This window comes from Lemur catta, chromosome 1 (assembly GCF_020740605.2).
Source record: "Lemur catta isolate mLemCat1 chromosome 1, mLemCat1.pri, whole genome shotgun sequence".
In the NCBI taxonomy this organism is placed as follows: domain Eukaryota; kingdom Metazoa; phylum Chordata; class Mammalia; order Primates; family Lemuridae; genus Lemur; species Lemur catta.
This window is the reverse complement of record NC_059128.1, coordinates 179,872,891-179,887,145: the sequence shown is the minus strand read 5'-3', so window position 1 is coordinate 179,887,145 and position 14,255 is coordinate 179,872,891. Positions and strand designations below refer to the sequence as shown.

The 14,255-nt window shown below is 37.6% G+C and overlaps 1 protein-coding gene across 5 annotated transcripts in view; it reads left to right on the top strand.

Moving 5' to 3' along the window:
• Window positions 1-3,943: 3,943 nt before the first annotated feature.
• LOC123630156 (ceruloplasmin) overlaps window positions 3,944-14,255 on the top strand; it is a 55,468-nt gene continuing 45,156 nt past the window's right edge. For 4 of the 5 annotated variants that reach the window (XM_045539434.1, XM_045539436.1, XM_045539439.1 and 1 more), the window contains exons 1-2: window positions 4,183-4,355; window positions 12,399-12,646. In XM_045539434.1, the coding sequence (XP_045395390.1) occupies window positions 4,210-4,355; window positions 12,399-12,646 (394 nt within the window). In that variant the 5' untranslated portion in view covers window positions 4,183-4,209. Of the gene's footprint in view, window positions 4,356-12,398; window positions 12,647-14,255 lie in introns of all 5 variants that reach the window. The other variant, XM_045539435.1, reaches the window with a different exon arrangement.

The following is a 14,255-nucleotide window of genomic DNA, read 5'->3' as shown; positions in this document are numbered from 1 at the left end:
TGTCATGCCTCTCATTTCTAAGGGAACTGTGAGTAGCATTAAGCTCTTCTTTTAATAGCCTTGGCCTCTCCGTATAGTCACCCAATCACCTTTTATAAATTAAAACTCAGGCACAAATCAAAGTGTTAAGAGTTATGCGGCATACATAACCCCCAAATGGTGTAGAAGCCCGAGAAAAATAGGTCATGGATGTCAAGGGAGGAGGGCATTTTAAAAAAGTCACTCATTAAATTTCTATGTAATCAAGTCTAAGGAATAAATTATGCTTTAATCTTTTAAAAAACTAATTCTATTCTTGTGGTTCTCTTTTACTGATGATAAATCACATGCTTTGATTTCTATATCATTCAAGGTAGTGAGAGAACAAGAATGAAGGTTTAAATGAAATCTTTACACCATTAAAAACAAAAAAGCTCCTTTCCCATAGTATTATGGACTTTGACATCATCAAGGCTTTTAGTAGATTAGCATCTTGCCTTTCTCTCTTCCTTTGCCTCTGACCACTTTACGTGCCAGGAGCTGATGAGCAAGGCCATGACCCACTAACGGGCAGCCAAAGGCGGACGGTGTGACCAAAGACCTGTCTGAGAGATCACCTCCTAAATAGTCCTGAACAAACTGGTAGAGGAGAAGGATCAGTAATTCTCGTTCAACTCTAGGACAAGTCTGTGTACTCATTATTAAAGTTCTCTACCTGACCTACGTGACCACACTTACTGCTAAAATTCCCGAGTTACACAATTTCCTGTAAATTGGTCTAACTGGCAATGAAAGAATGACCTGTTATTTCATACTGAGTCTCCTGCTGTCATGAGGTGAAGGACTATCCTTGGTTTGTTTCCTAATAATTCTGCCGGCATGGAATAGAGGTTAAGAGCCAGTTCTCATGGGCCAATGAGAAATGAAACTGGAAAGTATAAGCAGGAACATTGGAGGTAAAGGAGTATTGCAAACTGCCAGACAAATAAACAGAAGTGATATTCCATAAAGGAGACTGCTTCCTTAATTTTAGCCATTCTTAGTCTCAGAATCTTGGTTGCTAACTGCAGATAAGACTCATCCAGGCCAGAAATCTTTCAGACAACGAAAAACGAAGTGTGGAAAATAATTAAAACTTGTGCTATGTTACTTTACTCAGGTTACTAAGCAGCTCACTTACACATCCAGTAATTGTTTATAACAGACTACCAAGGTATACCCTGGAATTCTGAGGTTAAAAACTCTTGACAGGCACAGCTAACAGGCTGTTTGGCAGTCTAGATTCTTCTCTTTTCTTTCTTGTAATGCACATAAGTCTGCCAAGCTTCTTCGGGTGCCTCCTGTCCCTTCCCGTCTCACCCCAGTCTATGCTGTCGTGGTGCATTTCTTGTGTGCAGAAAATTCTCAATTGCAACATTATCCAAAGCTCAGTTTTAAGTTCCACCTCTGGAGTCACTATCATGAGGTTTGTGGTGTTAAATGACTCTGCCAACGGCTGGTTGCTTAGTAACCCACAGTGGCTTCTCCTTCTAATTTAAAAAATCCTAACCTCAGAAAATTATTCCCACTTCCTGCCACACACTAGCTCTATGCCTTTTGACTGGAAGAGTAACTGCCATAAAACGGGACAGAAATATGGACTTAAGGACCCTTCCTGCATTTTGCCGGAAAATGTTTACTGTCATCAGTCAGGGTGTTGCTATTTAATCATTTCATTTTACCACCAATACGAAAGGCGCAAGAAGTATAAATTCTGGAGTCCTCAGTACCCATTTGAGCAGGCTGGTTTGTTGGATGGTTGGTTGGTATAATTTGCTAAAGGAAGTGACTTTAGGGGTGGTTACTGTGGCACTGAGTTTGAGTACTGAGTAGAAAGTGAGAAGGAAGTGGCTGGGACAGCTGCTGGCTCATATGGTGGCTTCACGCTAATTAGAAAAAAGTCCTCCCCTCAACCAGGGAGAATAAACTACTAAATGATGTCACCCTCTGTGTGGACCATTGGAGGAAAAATAGCTTCTTGCAAGGCACAGGGTTTGGCCAGTGGAGTCCAGGCAAGATTTTCGCCCCTCTCCAGTCCTCTTAGTAGACGTGAGGGCACAATCATTCAAGGCAGCTCTAGAAGGAGGTCCTGAGTCATCCTGGGCTATAACCTGTTTTCTGTATCAGGCCATTTAGTTTAGATTATTGCCAGCTGGTGGGAGGCAGCTGTCTTCCACTGTCTTCCTTAACATGGGTCATTTCAGTGAATCTGAGATTTTACGGATGAGGACACTGAAGCTGAGGTTATCTTCCTTGAGGTCACATGGTAGCATCAGATTTTGATCTTTATCCTGCTGTTTTCCCCAGCACTAATTATGTTCCTTCCCTGATTTACTTTGCTCTGTAGCACTTACCACTAATATTGTGTATTTCTTTCATTCTTTTTTTTTTTATGAGACAGATTCTTGCCCCATCACCCCCTGGAGTGCTATTGTGCAGTTATAGCTCACTGTAAACTCAAACTCCTGGACTCAAGTGATCATCCTGCCTAAGCCTCCACAGTAGCTAAGGCTACAAACATGCACCACCACGCCTGGCTAATTTTTAGTTTATTTTATTAATTAATTTATTTGTTAATTTAGTAGAAACAGAGTCTTGCTATGGTGCCCAGGCTGCTCTCAAACTCCTGGCCTCTCATCTTGACTGCCCAAAGTACTGGGATTATAGGCATGAGCCACCACACCCATTGTGTATTTAATTTTTCATTTGTATATTGTCAGTTTCCCCCATGTAGAATGTAAGTTCCATGAGGGTAGGTGCTTTATTCACTGCTGTATCCCCAGTGCCTAGAACAGAGCCTGGCACAAATGAGGCTCATTCAATAGTATTTGCTAAATGAATGAAATGTTCAAACACCAAGGTGCTTTCTCCTTATACCATCTATTTCAAAAGACAGTCTTTGGCAAATATTTACACAATGCTTTGAGGTATGTGAGAGAAAAAATTATATTCACACAAAATGTCAAGTGTTATCAGGATTTTCTTCAGCTAAAAAAAAGCCACTTTTTACTTTTAGACACATACTTCATGACTAAAGACAGGGTTTTAATAAAAAGTCTTCCACCCTAAAATTGATGTCCACTTCAAAGGGAGAAATCTCACACTAATAATAAACCAGGATACTTTCTATTTACTAAGACTAATCTTTGCCTTTGAAGGCAGGCTTATTTATGGTTGATTGATTATTAAAACAAAATTATCAACCTTTGTTATGCTCTGCTAGTTATTTTCATATAGCAATACAGAATGACCTGGTAAAGTTTCTATGTAGATGTGTTCCAAGCTCAAAGAATAGATAAATTCTTTAAAATGAAATTTTTATTTTTGGTTACTTAAATTTGCCATGCTAAACATCATGTTTCCTATCTTAAAGCTGCAATTAAGTTTTTGTTAGACTTTTAGAAATATAGTCATTCACTGTCTAACAACATTTCAGTCAATGACCAATCACATGTATGATGGTGGTCCCATAAAATTGTGATATCATACTTTTGCTGTACCTTTTCTATGTTTAGATATGTTTAGATACACAGATACTTACCATCGTGTCACAATTGCCTAAAGTATTCAGTACAGTAACGTGCAATACAGGTTTGCTCTCCTAGGAGCATTAGGCTATACAATACCATGGTCTAGGTGTGTAGCAGGCTATATAATCTAGGTTCGTGTAAGTATAGTTTACGGTATTCATACAACAACAAAATTGCCTAATGATGCTTTTCTCTGAATGTATCCCTGTGATTAAGGGATGACGATAGTAAAGAGCTACATGTTTTGATTCATTTTACATAATCCTTGTCCTGATTTATTAAAAGTGCCCTGCATGCAGGGCACTGTACTGTGGCATATTGTTGGAGAAACAAAGAGAGCGTTTAGAGATGTTTTCTGCCGTCCTGGAATTTATACTCTGAATGGAAAAAGGCACAGAGTTATGCGCTCACTAATGCCTCCAACAATAACTGTTGACTTTTTATTTTGTAGTCAGAGAAGCCTGGCAACCGAAAACTAGTTTTTCTCGGGGTTTACGAGAACTGAACTGAATTGGAAAATATTTGTTTTAATGAAACAATTTACTCTTGTGCAACATTAAATATGTCAATCAAGCAAATAAAGGAAGAAAGCCTTATTTATAAAACTGCCTACTTCTGACTTCACTTCATTGCTTCTCAGGCTCCAAGAGGAGGAAAAAAAATGAAGATTTTGATGCTTGGTATTTTTCTGTTTTTTTATAGTACCCAAGCCTGGGCGAAAGAAAAGCATTATTACATTGGAATTATTGAAACAACCTGGAACTATGCCTCTGACAATGGGGAAAAGAAACTTATGTCAGTTGATACGTAAGTCACTACTTTTATTGTTTGTGGACCAAATTTATAAATTATCAATTTAAAAAAATAAAAGCCAATAAGATGAAATACTTTTTTAATTTGTTATATATAGAAACTGCAAATGTGGACTTGAAATGCAGGACATTTTAATCAACCTCTTTTCTATTCCTGGATATTTTCTGAGAGGCTGCCCTGCTCCCCTTGGCCCTGGGGAACCGTGTTGGCCTCTTATCCCCTCCCCTGGTCATTACCGCATCTCCCCTCAGGATTCTGTCTTTTTGTCTGTTTATGCAGAAGTTCTCATTTAAATAATGACTGTACAAAATGTTATGTTTATTATACCTTTTAATAATTATTAATTGTAAGGATAAAATATTTTTTAATCTCTCAAAACATCACATATAGAAACAAAATACAACTATATCAAATATGATTCTGCCTAATATTTGCTGGGTGACTCTGAATAGTTAATTGGGTTTATCCTTCACAGCTTCAGAGTCATGATTTGTACAATGGGATAATAAGCATATCTGGTAAGGTTGTTCAAAGAGTGAATGCACGCAATGCTCTTACTACAGTGCTTGGCATGTCATATGTGCCCCCAAAACACATTAGACATTTTTTATCATGGCCCTCAAACTTCATGTAACTTAAATGTCTTCATGCTTCTGTTGAAAATCCCCTTATTTAAAGCAATATTTACTATGCAGAAAAACCAAAAATATAGTTCTCTTTGAAGGTTTCTGTTATGGAAGTTTATCTATACTGAGGTCATCATTTTTAACAATACTAATTAAACATTTATCACCAAGTAGAAATTTGGCATTTAAAACCAATATCCACTATATTAAAAATGTATTTTAATGGTGATAGAACACAAATAAGCCCAACGACCATCAGCTGCTAAGATTTTATCTTTGAAAAAGAGATAAATAAGTATGCCAAATGTCATAATTATTGACTCTTCTTGGTGGGTATATACTATTCTATTTAATTTTATGTAAGGTTGAAATTTTTCACCATAAAAATAAATGCATAGCTGATAATATCTAATTATTAAATTATTAATTTAGTAATATGCAGTAAGGAAAGTTTTTGACTTAAAGATAACTGGTTGTAAATAAAACTAATACATCTTGCAATTATTTCTTTTTTAAAACTTGGTTTTGAGATAGTATTCTCTTCTTAGGAATATGACATATTTTTACAGCTTCACCAGAGGCATTATTCCTTATGGATTCAGTATTTACTGATTAAATATAATGTAAATTATACGTGACTTTTATTTCCAAGGAAAAGTCAGACACTTAAAAAAATAAAAATACTGTCCTGCCCCATGCCTCAACCCACAAGCCCTCTTCATGATAAAAAATCAAATCACCTTCACTGGGAATAAACTAAGTGTAAGACATTGCCTCGTCTATGCTTCAATAAAGAAGCCTCTAATTCTAGAAACTAGGGAATAGAAGAGTGAAAGAGCTTGTTAAGCATTTGGGGGAAGGGCAGAGGGAATTAATTTTTAAAAAATACTCCTGTCTGTCTATGCCAGGGAGGCTATCCAATGAGTATAAACTTGTTTACTCCATTGTTCTTAAAAGGGATACTTTAAAAGGAAAGCGGAGCATCTTCCAGTTGTTAAGTTCAGCTCTCTTTTTGTCATTGCCCCGATACTCTTCTGTAGCTAGAATTGTGCAAACTGTAGATGGGATTGCTCACTTGGTCTGTGATTTCTTTTCCCCTATATGTCTGAAAAGTGAGTTTTGAATAGAGCTTCAGCAATTTTGCCAACACTGTGCTAAGCTTTTTGTATAGATGAGTGTAGATAGCAACGTTTTGCTCCTTTCTTTGTCCCAGATTTGCAAAATGTTCAGCCTAGCCAGGGAAGGATAATGGGGTATCATAAGACTTGGTTGGCTAAGAGGGAGTGGAAATAAACTGGCTGAACAATAAGGTATAAAAGAGTGCAAGATGAGTGTTAGGTAGAGAATTGGATTTAAGGTGGATGTTGACCTTGTAGGTCTGGGATGATGAAGAGGAAAATATGTACTGAGATGGCAGGAACTCCATCTGTTAAGATCACTGCTTGTCACTAGTACCTAGAATATAGGAGACACAGCATAAATATTTGTGAATAAATAGAAATGAACGAATCAAAGATGTATAGGAAACTAGAAGAAATTATAGCCCATTGTTGTAAAAACTTTTCCTTGCTCCTCGTATGGACAGATTAATGCTATAGAATAAATCAGGCAATAGAACAAAATAGAAAATCAGTTAAAGGGATTATAAGCAGGCTTAGTAGAACTGAAAAGACTGACAGATATTAAAAGAGAAAAGTGTATAGGTTTTTTTGTGGGGGGAGGGGTGCCTAGGAAACTGGAGTTTACCTCTCCGGTCTTATTGCCAGTAATATTTATTTCTAAGAGGGTGAAGTGGGAAATAATTTCCTTACACTCATACTGCCATTTACTTGTATCAGTGCCTTATCTGTCACTTCAACAAATCAATAAATAGTTAAAGATTCTGTAAGATATAGTCTTCATCCTAAGTTATTTCTATTTAAATAAGAATAAAATACATATATATAAAAACAATTAATAAACACAATAGTGTGTTCTGGGCTCATAGTAGGCATTAATTAATTATTTCCTGAATTAATTGACTATATAATAGCAAAAAATAATACTTCTGCTATCTTCAGGTTACTTTTTTTCCCTGGAGACCTCTAGGAAGCTGGAAATAAGTGAAAAATTCTTTAAGCACAAGAACAGCCGATGCAAAACCCTTTTACACTTGACTTCATAGGTTCTCAGGCTTCGTGACTTTCTTGATATACAGTTCCTACAAACTTTGTTACCTAGTTTTTCATTCCATTGTAGGTTTCAAAAAACAAATTGTACAGTGAAGATGTTACTCTAAGTAAACCCAATGACCAAGAAGATATAACAGCTCAAATCCTAACCAAAGAAATAGACATCAAAGAACATTCTACTCTATGATATAATCATAATTATTATAATTATGATCTTGAGTGATCAGCGTACAAGTATTCCATAAATATTCACTTTCACTATTATCCAAAAAGTTGACTTTTCCCAATATATCCCCCTTTTTAAAAAAATAGGGAAGCAAATATTTTTAAAGAAAAAACTTGCACTGAAGGCCCTCATTTTACTCTTGTTAAAAGATGAATTAGGCACATTACAGTTTTAACAAGCGCATTTGAGCATTCAGCCATTCATCAGTCGGGCAGCACAAGACCACAGACAGTTCAGCCCTCCACTAGGTGGAGGCGGGAGGGGGGGATTGTACAAGTGAGGAAACTTTTATAAGTTGTTCTCAGAAGAAAGATTGAGAAAATGTATTTGATTGGTTAAAGTGGAAAGTCCCTAGTTAGAGCTTAGTTGGTGGTTTCAGATTGGTTAAGCTTAAGTTTCATTTTAATGTTTACATTGAACCAGGTTTCTGTCTGCTTATGTAGGAACCCAAGGCACTGGAGCTCTCTCAGCCTAATGGCCTCCCAATTAATTAACACCCCCTTCAAAAATTATTTTAAAATTTTTAAACGATTCTCAAATATGCACAATTATTAGCTAAAATTCTCTGGAAAATCAGCTTATTATGACTCATTCTCTGAGGTTGCCAAATAAAAAAATAGCAAGCAATAGCTAGTGTGGTACAAACACTTCAGATAAGACATCTTGTGTGAAGGGGATAATTAAGTGATTAAAACATTTCACACTTTGCAAGCTCTGCAATTAAGGATCATTGTTTCTATTTCTTCTAAGAACAGAACCAAAAGAAGCTAGACCATTAGGTACAGTATTCATGCTGGGCCAGGGAAGCAAGGCTAGTCAGGACCTGTAATTCACTTAAATTTGTGCTATGTACACCTAGGTTGAATCTCTGCCAACTTCTTGCACCAGTTAATTTTTGACTGTTTTCTTTATAATTCCTGTATGTGGCAAGCAAAATGTCCCCCAAAAGATGTCCTACCCTGAATCTCCAGTGCCTGTGAATAGGGTGAGACATCACTCCCATGATTTATGTTTTAGCAAGCGGCACAGTTGACCTAAGGGAGATGATCTGGATGGGCCTTATCTAAAAGCAGCAAGTCTTGTAGTGGCAGAAAAGGAAGTCAGAGAGATTCAAAGAGATTTGAGGAATATTCCACACATTGCTGTTGACCTGAAGGTGGAAGAGGTCACTTGAGAAGGCAGACAGGTGCTCCTAAAGAACTGCCTGACAGCCCGCAAGCAAACAGGAATTTTAATCCTACAGTCCTGTTGAACTGAATTCTGCCAATAACCCGAATGCGTAGGAAGCGGACTTCTCCACAGAGCCTCAGGCAAGTACTCAGTCTGGCCACCTCTTGATTTCAGCCTGGGGAAGAAACGCCCAAGCAGAGAAGCCAGCCATGCATGTCAGCGTGCTGACCCACAGAACTGTGAGATTACAAATGTGTATGAGTTTTAAATTGCTGTGTGATCATTTGTTATGCAGTAATAGAAAACTAATATATTATGACTCAATTAATGAAGCCAAAAATCCAGAAACTTTTCGCCTATAATACCCAAGTTTTGGTAACCATGTCTAAACATAAACCAAGACCACTCGAGTTAGTTCTGAATTCATGGGAGGAAATAGCATTATTATCTAACTAAGGTAATATTTAAATATGTAATTCCCCTACCATTAAAAACTCACTTCTGGGTCTGAGTCTACCAGAAATGATAGGAGTTGGCTTTTTTAGAAATGAGGAGCTAAAAAGAAGGAATGTGATTACTGAGAGGGGGACATAGCTATTGTAATGAGTAGAAAGGAGCATATTACAGTCGTCAACAGGAAGAGCTACAATTAAATGTGAATTATTTGTTTGGTTAAAGAACAACTATAATAGATTCTTGTGGCTGAATATCTGCCTGACAAACTTCCTGCAAGCTTTCAGTAACTGACCCTTTGTACCCAAGCTGTACTGTTGAGATTAAATAGACATCCCCTAATGACCTTTTGATGTTCCTCTGGAGAAAGATCGTGAGCAATTGTATCACATGATGTGAAATATTTCCTAATTTGGTGAAGCCTATTTTTTCACAATAAAAGACAAGATGAAAATACAGTTTGCATATTGCAATATATATAAAAGGAATTTCAAATGTTAAAAAACCTAGATATATTAGAGCTTCAGCTCAATTATTTTAAAAGTAAATTTTCTCCCTGTAAAAAAATCTTCGTGTAGAAAAAATGAGTCACAAAGCTTAGGCAATGCTCCTCCTATTTTAGGAAATGATTAATACAGGAGAATTTCAATGCAATGAAAGCATTTTGACAAAGCCTGCTACAGTTTATTGAAATGGGATGTGATTTATTCCTAAGCCCTATAGAGTCACACTCAGAAAATATAAATACACACTTTATTTAAATGAAGCCTTAAGAATTTGAGGACTATTTTTTAACTTTGGGCTATGTAAGATGTGTATAAACAGGACATGGTAGAGCACAGATTAGAATCTCTATCTAAATATTATCAGGTCAGTCTGTTAGAAATAAAAGTGTGTCCAGATCTTCAAGACAATTTATCCTGAGGCTTAGACAAGCCTGTGTGAGATTGATTGGCCCTGAGTTCTGGTGGGATCAGAGAGGAATCACCTCTTTGCACTGCAGACTTTGCAGCTGCAGCTGTGTACCTGACCGAAATGGTACTCTCATCGCCCTCCTCTCACCAGTGTGTACCGGATGAATCTCTGCTTTTCACCGCAGTGGTCTTCAGTGTCTCACAGTTTTGCTGTTGTTAATTTAAAGCATATATTTATTAAGATTCCTCCTGTCCACACTGATGCTGTGGGTTGGGGGCAGAGTTCACACGTGTGTCCTGGTTTTTTCCATGCATTTCTGTGTCTTTGAAGTCTCTCTCAGCCTTCCCCAATTTTTTTTTCTATTTTGATCTGACAAAATGAGAAACTGCAACAAACAATCAGAAAGTGAAAACAAATAGGAGAAATGAGGGCATACCCATGGTTTTGCTGCTCCACGCTGGGAGCAAAAAATGTCACTTAATTTTTCTGTAATAACGTCCCGCTTAGCCTCCTGCCAGGATGGGGGTGTGGTAGGGAAACATCATCTCAGTTATTTTTTAGTGGACAGTTTTGCCTCCTTTGGGAATCCTAGGGTTTATACAATCCAGGAAAATTGGGGTCCTAAGTATATGGTAGCAACTATGAGATGCTCATCATCAAAGCCCCTTGGTCACTCCAGAAGATGGTGGCTCTGTTATTTCTAACACCTGCTCCCTCTGTCCAAACTCAGTTACCAGGACCTCTGCCAAACACCCATACTCCCTGTCCCCAGCACTCAGGCTTAATCTATGCTGCTACTGCCAGGAGAGGTCTAACCACCAGGTATGGCCTAGAAACAAAACTGTCCACCGTTCTGTCTCATGGCATCTCATGCCCCGGGGATTGGGCAGCTGTCTTCACCTTCAGCAGTTGGCCTCCCCCACTCCGGTTAGCTGTGAGCCCAGAGCAGCCTGCCTCATCAGGACACACCAGCAGGGTGGTTAGTAAACGCAGATGTGTGAGCTGCAGGCGCCCCTGAGCCACAGAAACAGAATCCACAGAGCTGGGCCCCAAGAATTTGCATTTCCCCAAGTTCCTCAGTAGATTACTATGCACATCAAAACTTAAGAAACATTAGGCTGGAGCCCTAGACGTTTTGTTTGTTTGTTTGTCTTGACAGATTCGTCACCTAGGCTAGAGTGCAGTGATATGATCACAGCTCACTGAAGCCTTAAACTCCTGGGCTCAAATGATCCTCCTGCCTCAGCCCACAGTGCTGGGATTACAAGCGTGAGCCGCTGCACTAGCCTGAGCCCTAGACTTTTGAAAAGCTAGGTCTTTAAACTGTGCAGCAATGAAAGTCCAGAGCTCCAGGACAAACCCTCTTCTTGTCTTGAGGAAGGGAGGGAAAAGTATATCTCACTCTTTCCAAGGAGCTTACAGCTGAGGAAACAAGACAAAGTTTATTCCTCAGTCAGGTTATCCAGCCCCACAACGGTTGAGTGGAAAATGGTAAAATGTCAAAAATCACTAAGAGGAAAGCAGGCAAAACACACACACACACACACACACACACACACACACACACACACACAAGAACAAATACAAACCCAAATGATGAGTAGTTTTTTGGAAAAGACTTAGTTGTGGGGGAGGCTTGTCAAAGCTTAGGATTTGTGATCCCTCCAAATGGCTGCATGACATTGCCCATAAATAGCTCTCCAGACCTTTCGTTAAAGTTAATAACATAAGAATCAGTTCAAAAGTTTGAACACTAATTCACTTTCTTTTCTGATTCATATTTACTTTGCTGATATTTTTAGGAAAGTTTTAAGCAACTACTACCTGACACTAACTAGAATGTAAACATTCAATGTTAAGTCTCTGCAGTAGTGAGGGATTAAAAAACAGGTAATTTAAATTCAAAGGTAATTTTAAAACACACACACATTGCATGCATCAACTCTAGCCTTAATTTAGTGCTGCTAAAAGAAATAGAAATGACAGAATTAGCTTAGCTTCATTAGTTTTACTTTAAGAAAAATGTATATATAAATATATATACACACACATACTTTGAAGTCTCAAATATCCAGATTCATTGCCTATAAAGGCAAATTTTCTAGTAGGTAACAGAGGTACACTATACATGAGAAATGTCTTAGTTAACAGCCTCATCTTAATATTTCAGTTTAATTTTGTATTCTATTCCATAATGCCTCTGTGTTTTAATATAAAAACCTTGGAGAAGATATTGCAATAGGATCCACCATATTTTTACAATACCTTCACAGATGGTTCTCTGCCATCCTCCTGATGTGGAATGTCTCCTGCAATTAGAATAACAAGGTTAACTTCCGGCTCTCCACTTCAGTTTTGGAGGCATCCCTACAACAGGCAAATGTTTAATGTGATATGGTCCTTAATTTCTCCTTTATTATACTATTATCCCCAGAAATGATGGCTTCTGATAGAGTTGTCTTCTTTTCCTTTGCAGGGAACAGTCCAACGTCTACCTTCAAAATGGCCCAGATAGAATTGGGAGGATATACAAGAAGGCTCTTTATCTTCAATACACAGATGAAACCTTCAGGACGCTTGTAGAAAAACCAGTCTGGCTAGGGTTTTTAGGCCCTATTATCAAAGCTGAAATTGGACAGAAAGTTTACGTACACTTAAAAAACTTTGCCTCTCGGCCCTACACTTTTCATGCGCATGGACTAACTTACTATAAGGAACATGAGGGTAAGTTCAGCTCATGTTGTAGCTGGAACATCCTCTCAATTTGTCAGTAGCACTTTTTCACTTCTAAAATTGGACTTCCCTCCTGGATAAGACTTATAACTGTTCTATTTAGTTTTAAACTATTTTATTAATAAGTATTTGTTTCCTCATAATAGTGCTGTGTTTCTCTTGGTTGTGCTTGTTTGTGTAAAGTGCGAATGTGATAGGCTTTCTAGGTAGACTCAGATAGTGTGAATCAGTAAGAGCTTGAGCTTCCTTCCCATTCATTGCCCAGTCCTTTCTGGCCAAACAGTTGGAATAAGAGAAATGTGCATTAAAGCCTAGAAGAGGCAAAAATCCAGAAGTAAGAGAAAGAAGGACTCAAAATGGGGACTGTCTTATCTCTGAATTTCCTACATGTGAACATGCTGTGGCTGTTGTCACCTCCCCTCCTAACTTTGGATAAAGTCTGTCCCCACTAAGGTGGCATGAGTAGTCTCACACATCTGTCAAATGGTACATGTGGCTGGATGACCCCAGGGTCGTATCTGAAATAGAATTAATTAACCAAATGGATCATTTGAAGGTAGGACTTGGAAGCCTTAAAAATGGTACATGAAAAACAAAAATAAGGTTTGGTGCCTGTGATCTCATTCTTAGTACTTGATGATGATGAAAAGAGGTGGTATTTTATTGTGGTGAAGAGAAAGGGCTTTGAAATTAATAACCAAGATTCGAGTCCCAGCCTTGCCTTTTACTGGCTGAGTGACTTTGGGCAAGTTACTTAAATTCTCTGAGCTTCAGTTTCCTCATCTATTAAATAGGGACAATGATAATACATAATAATAGCTCAATAAAAGTCAGCTATTATCATAAACAGAAATGCTGAGGTCATGCCACAGGTCATTGAAATTATAATGATCAAGTCTTGAAATGAATTTAAAATTAGATTTGATTCATTATTAGTCTTCTTTTTTAAAGAGGTATTATTGTAGAAGGTGAATGTTTTGACTGTCTCTTTTTTGTTTTTTTTTGGTTTTTTGAACCAAACAATTACATGAATGGCATAAATGGATGACTGTCATCTTATTTCTTTTTGATAATTTCATGGTATGTTAGGGAATTAGCATTCATTAGAAAGGTATGTAATGGTATTGTGGTTTTATTAAAAGAAAAAAGAATTATCTTTTAGAGATATACACTCAAGTATTCATGAATGGACTCTGATGTCTGGGATTTGCTTTAAACAAATTTGATGGTGCTGGGCTTAGAGTGGGGGGGTATAGATGAAACATGACTGACCTTCAGTTAAGCTGGGTTGATGGGTACATAAAAGTGTATATTATTTTCTCAACTTTTACATATATTTGGAAATTTCCAAAATTCAGAGTAAAAAAATTTTAAATCCCATATTTACTTCATGGGCAAAATCTGATGACATATAAAAAGTTTCAAATTATAGAAGAGAGTGCCATTTGCTCAGACTTCCATACCATGACGACCCCAGGGCAAAAGTTGTTCTTTACATTGCAAACCCAACCTCACCATTCTCCTGACATATCTATTACTGCTTCCCAAACACTCAGTCAAGTATAAAAGATACCAAAATTTTTTGTGAAGCTTTCAGACC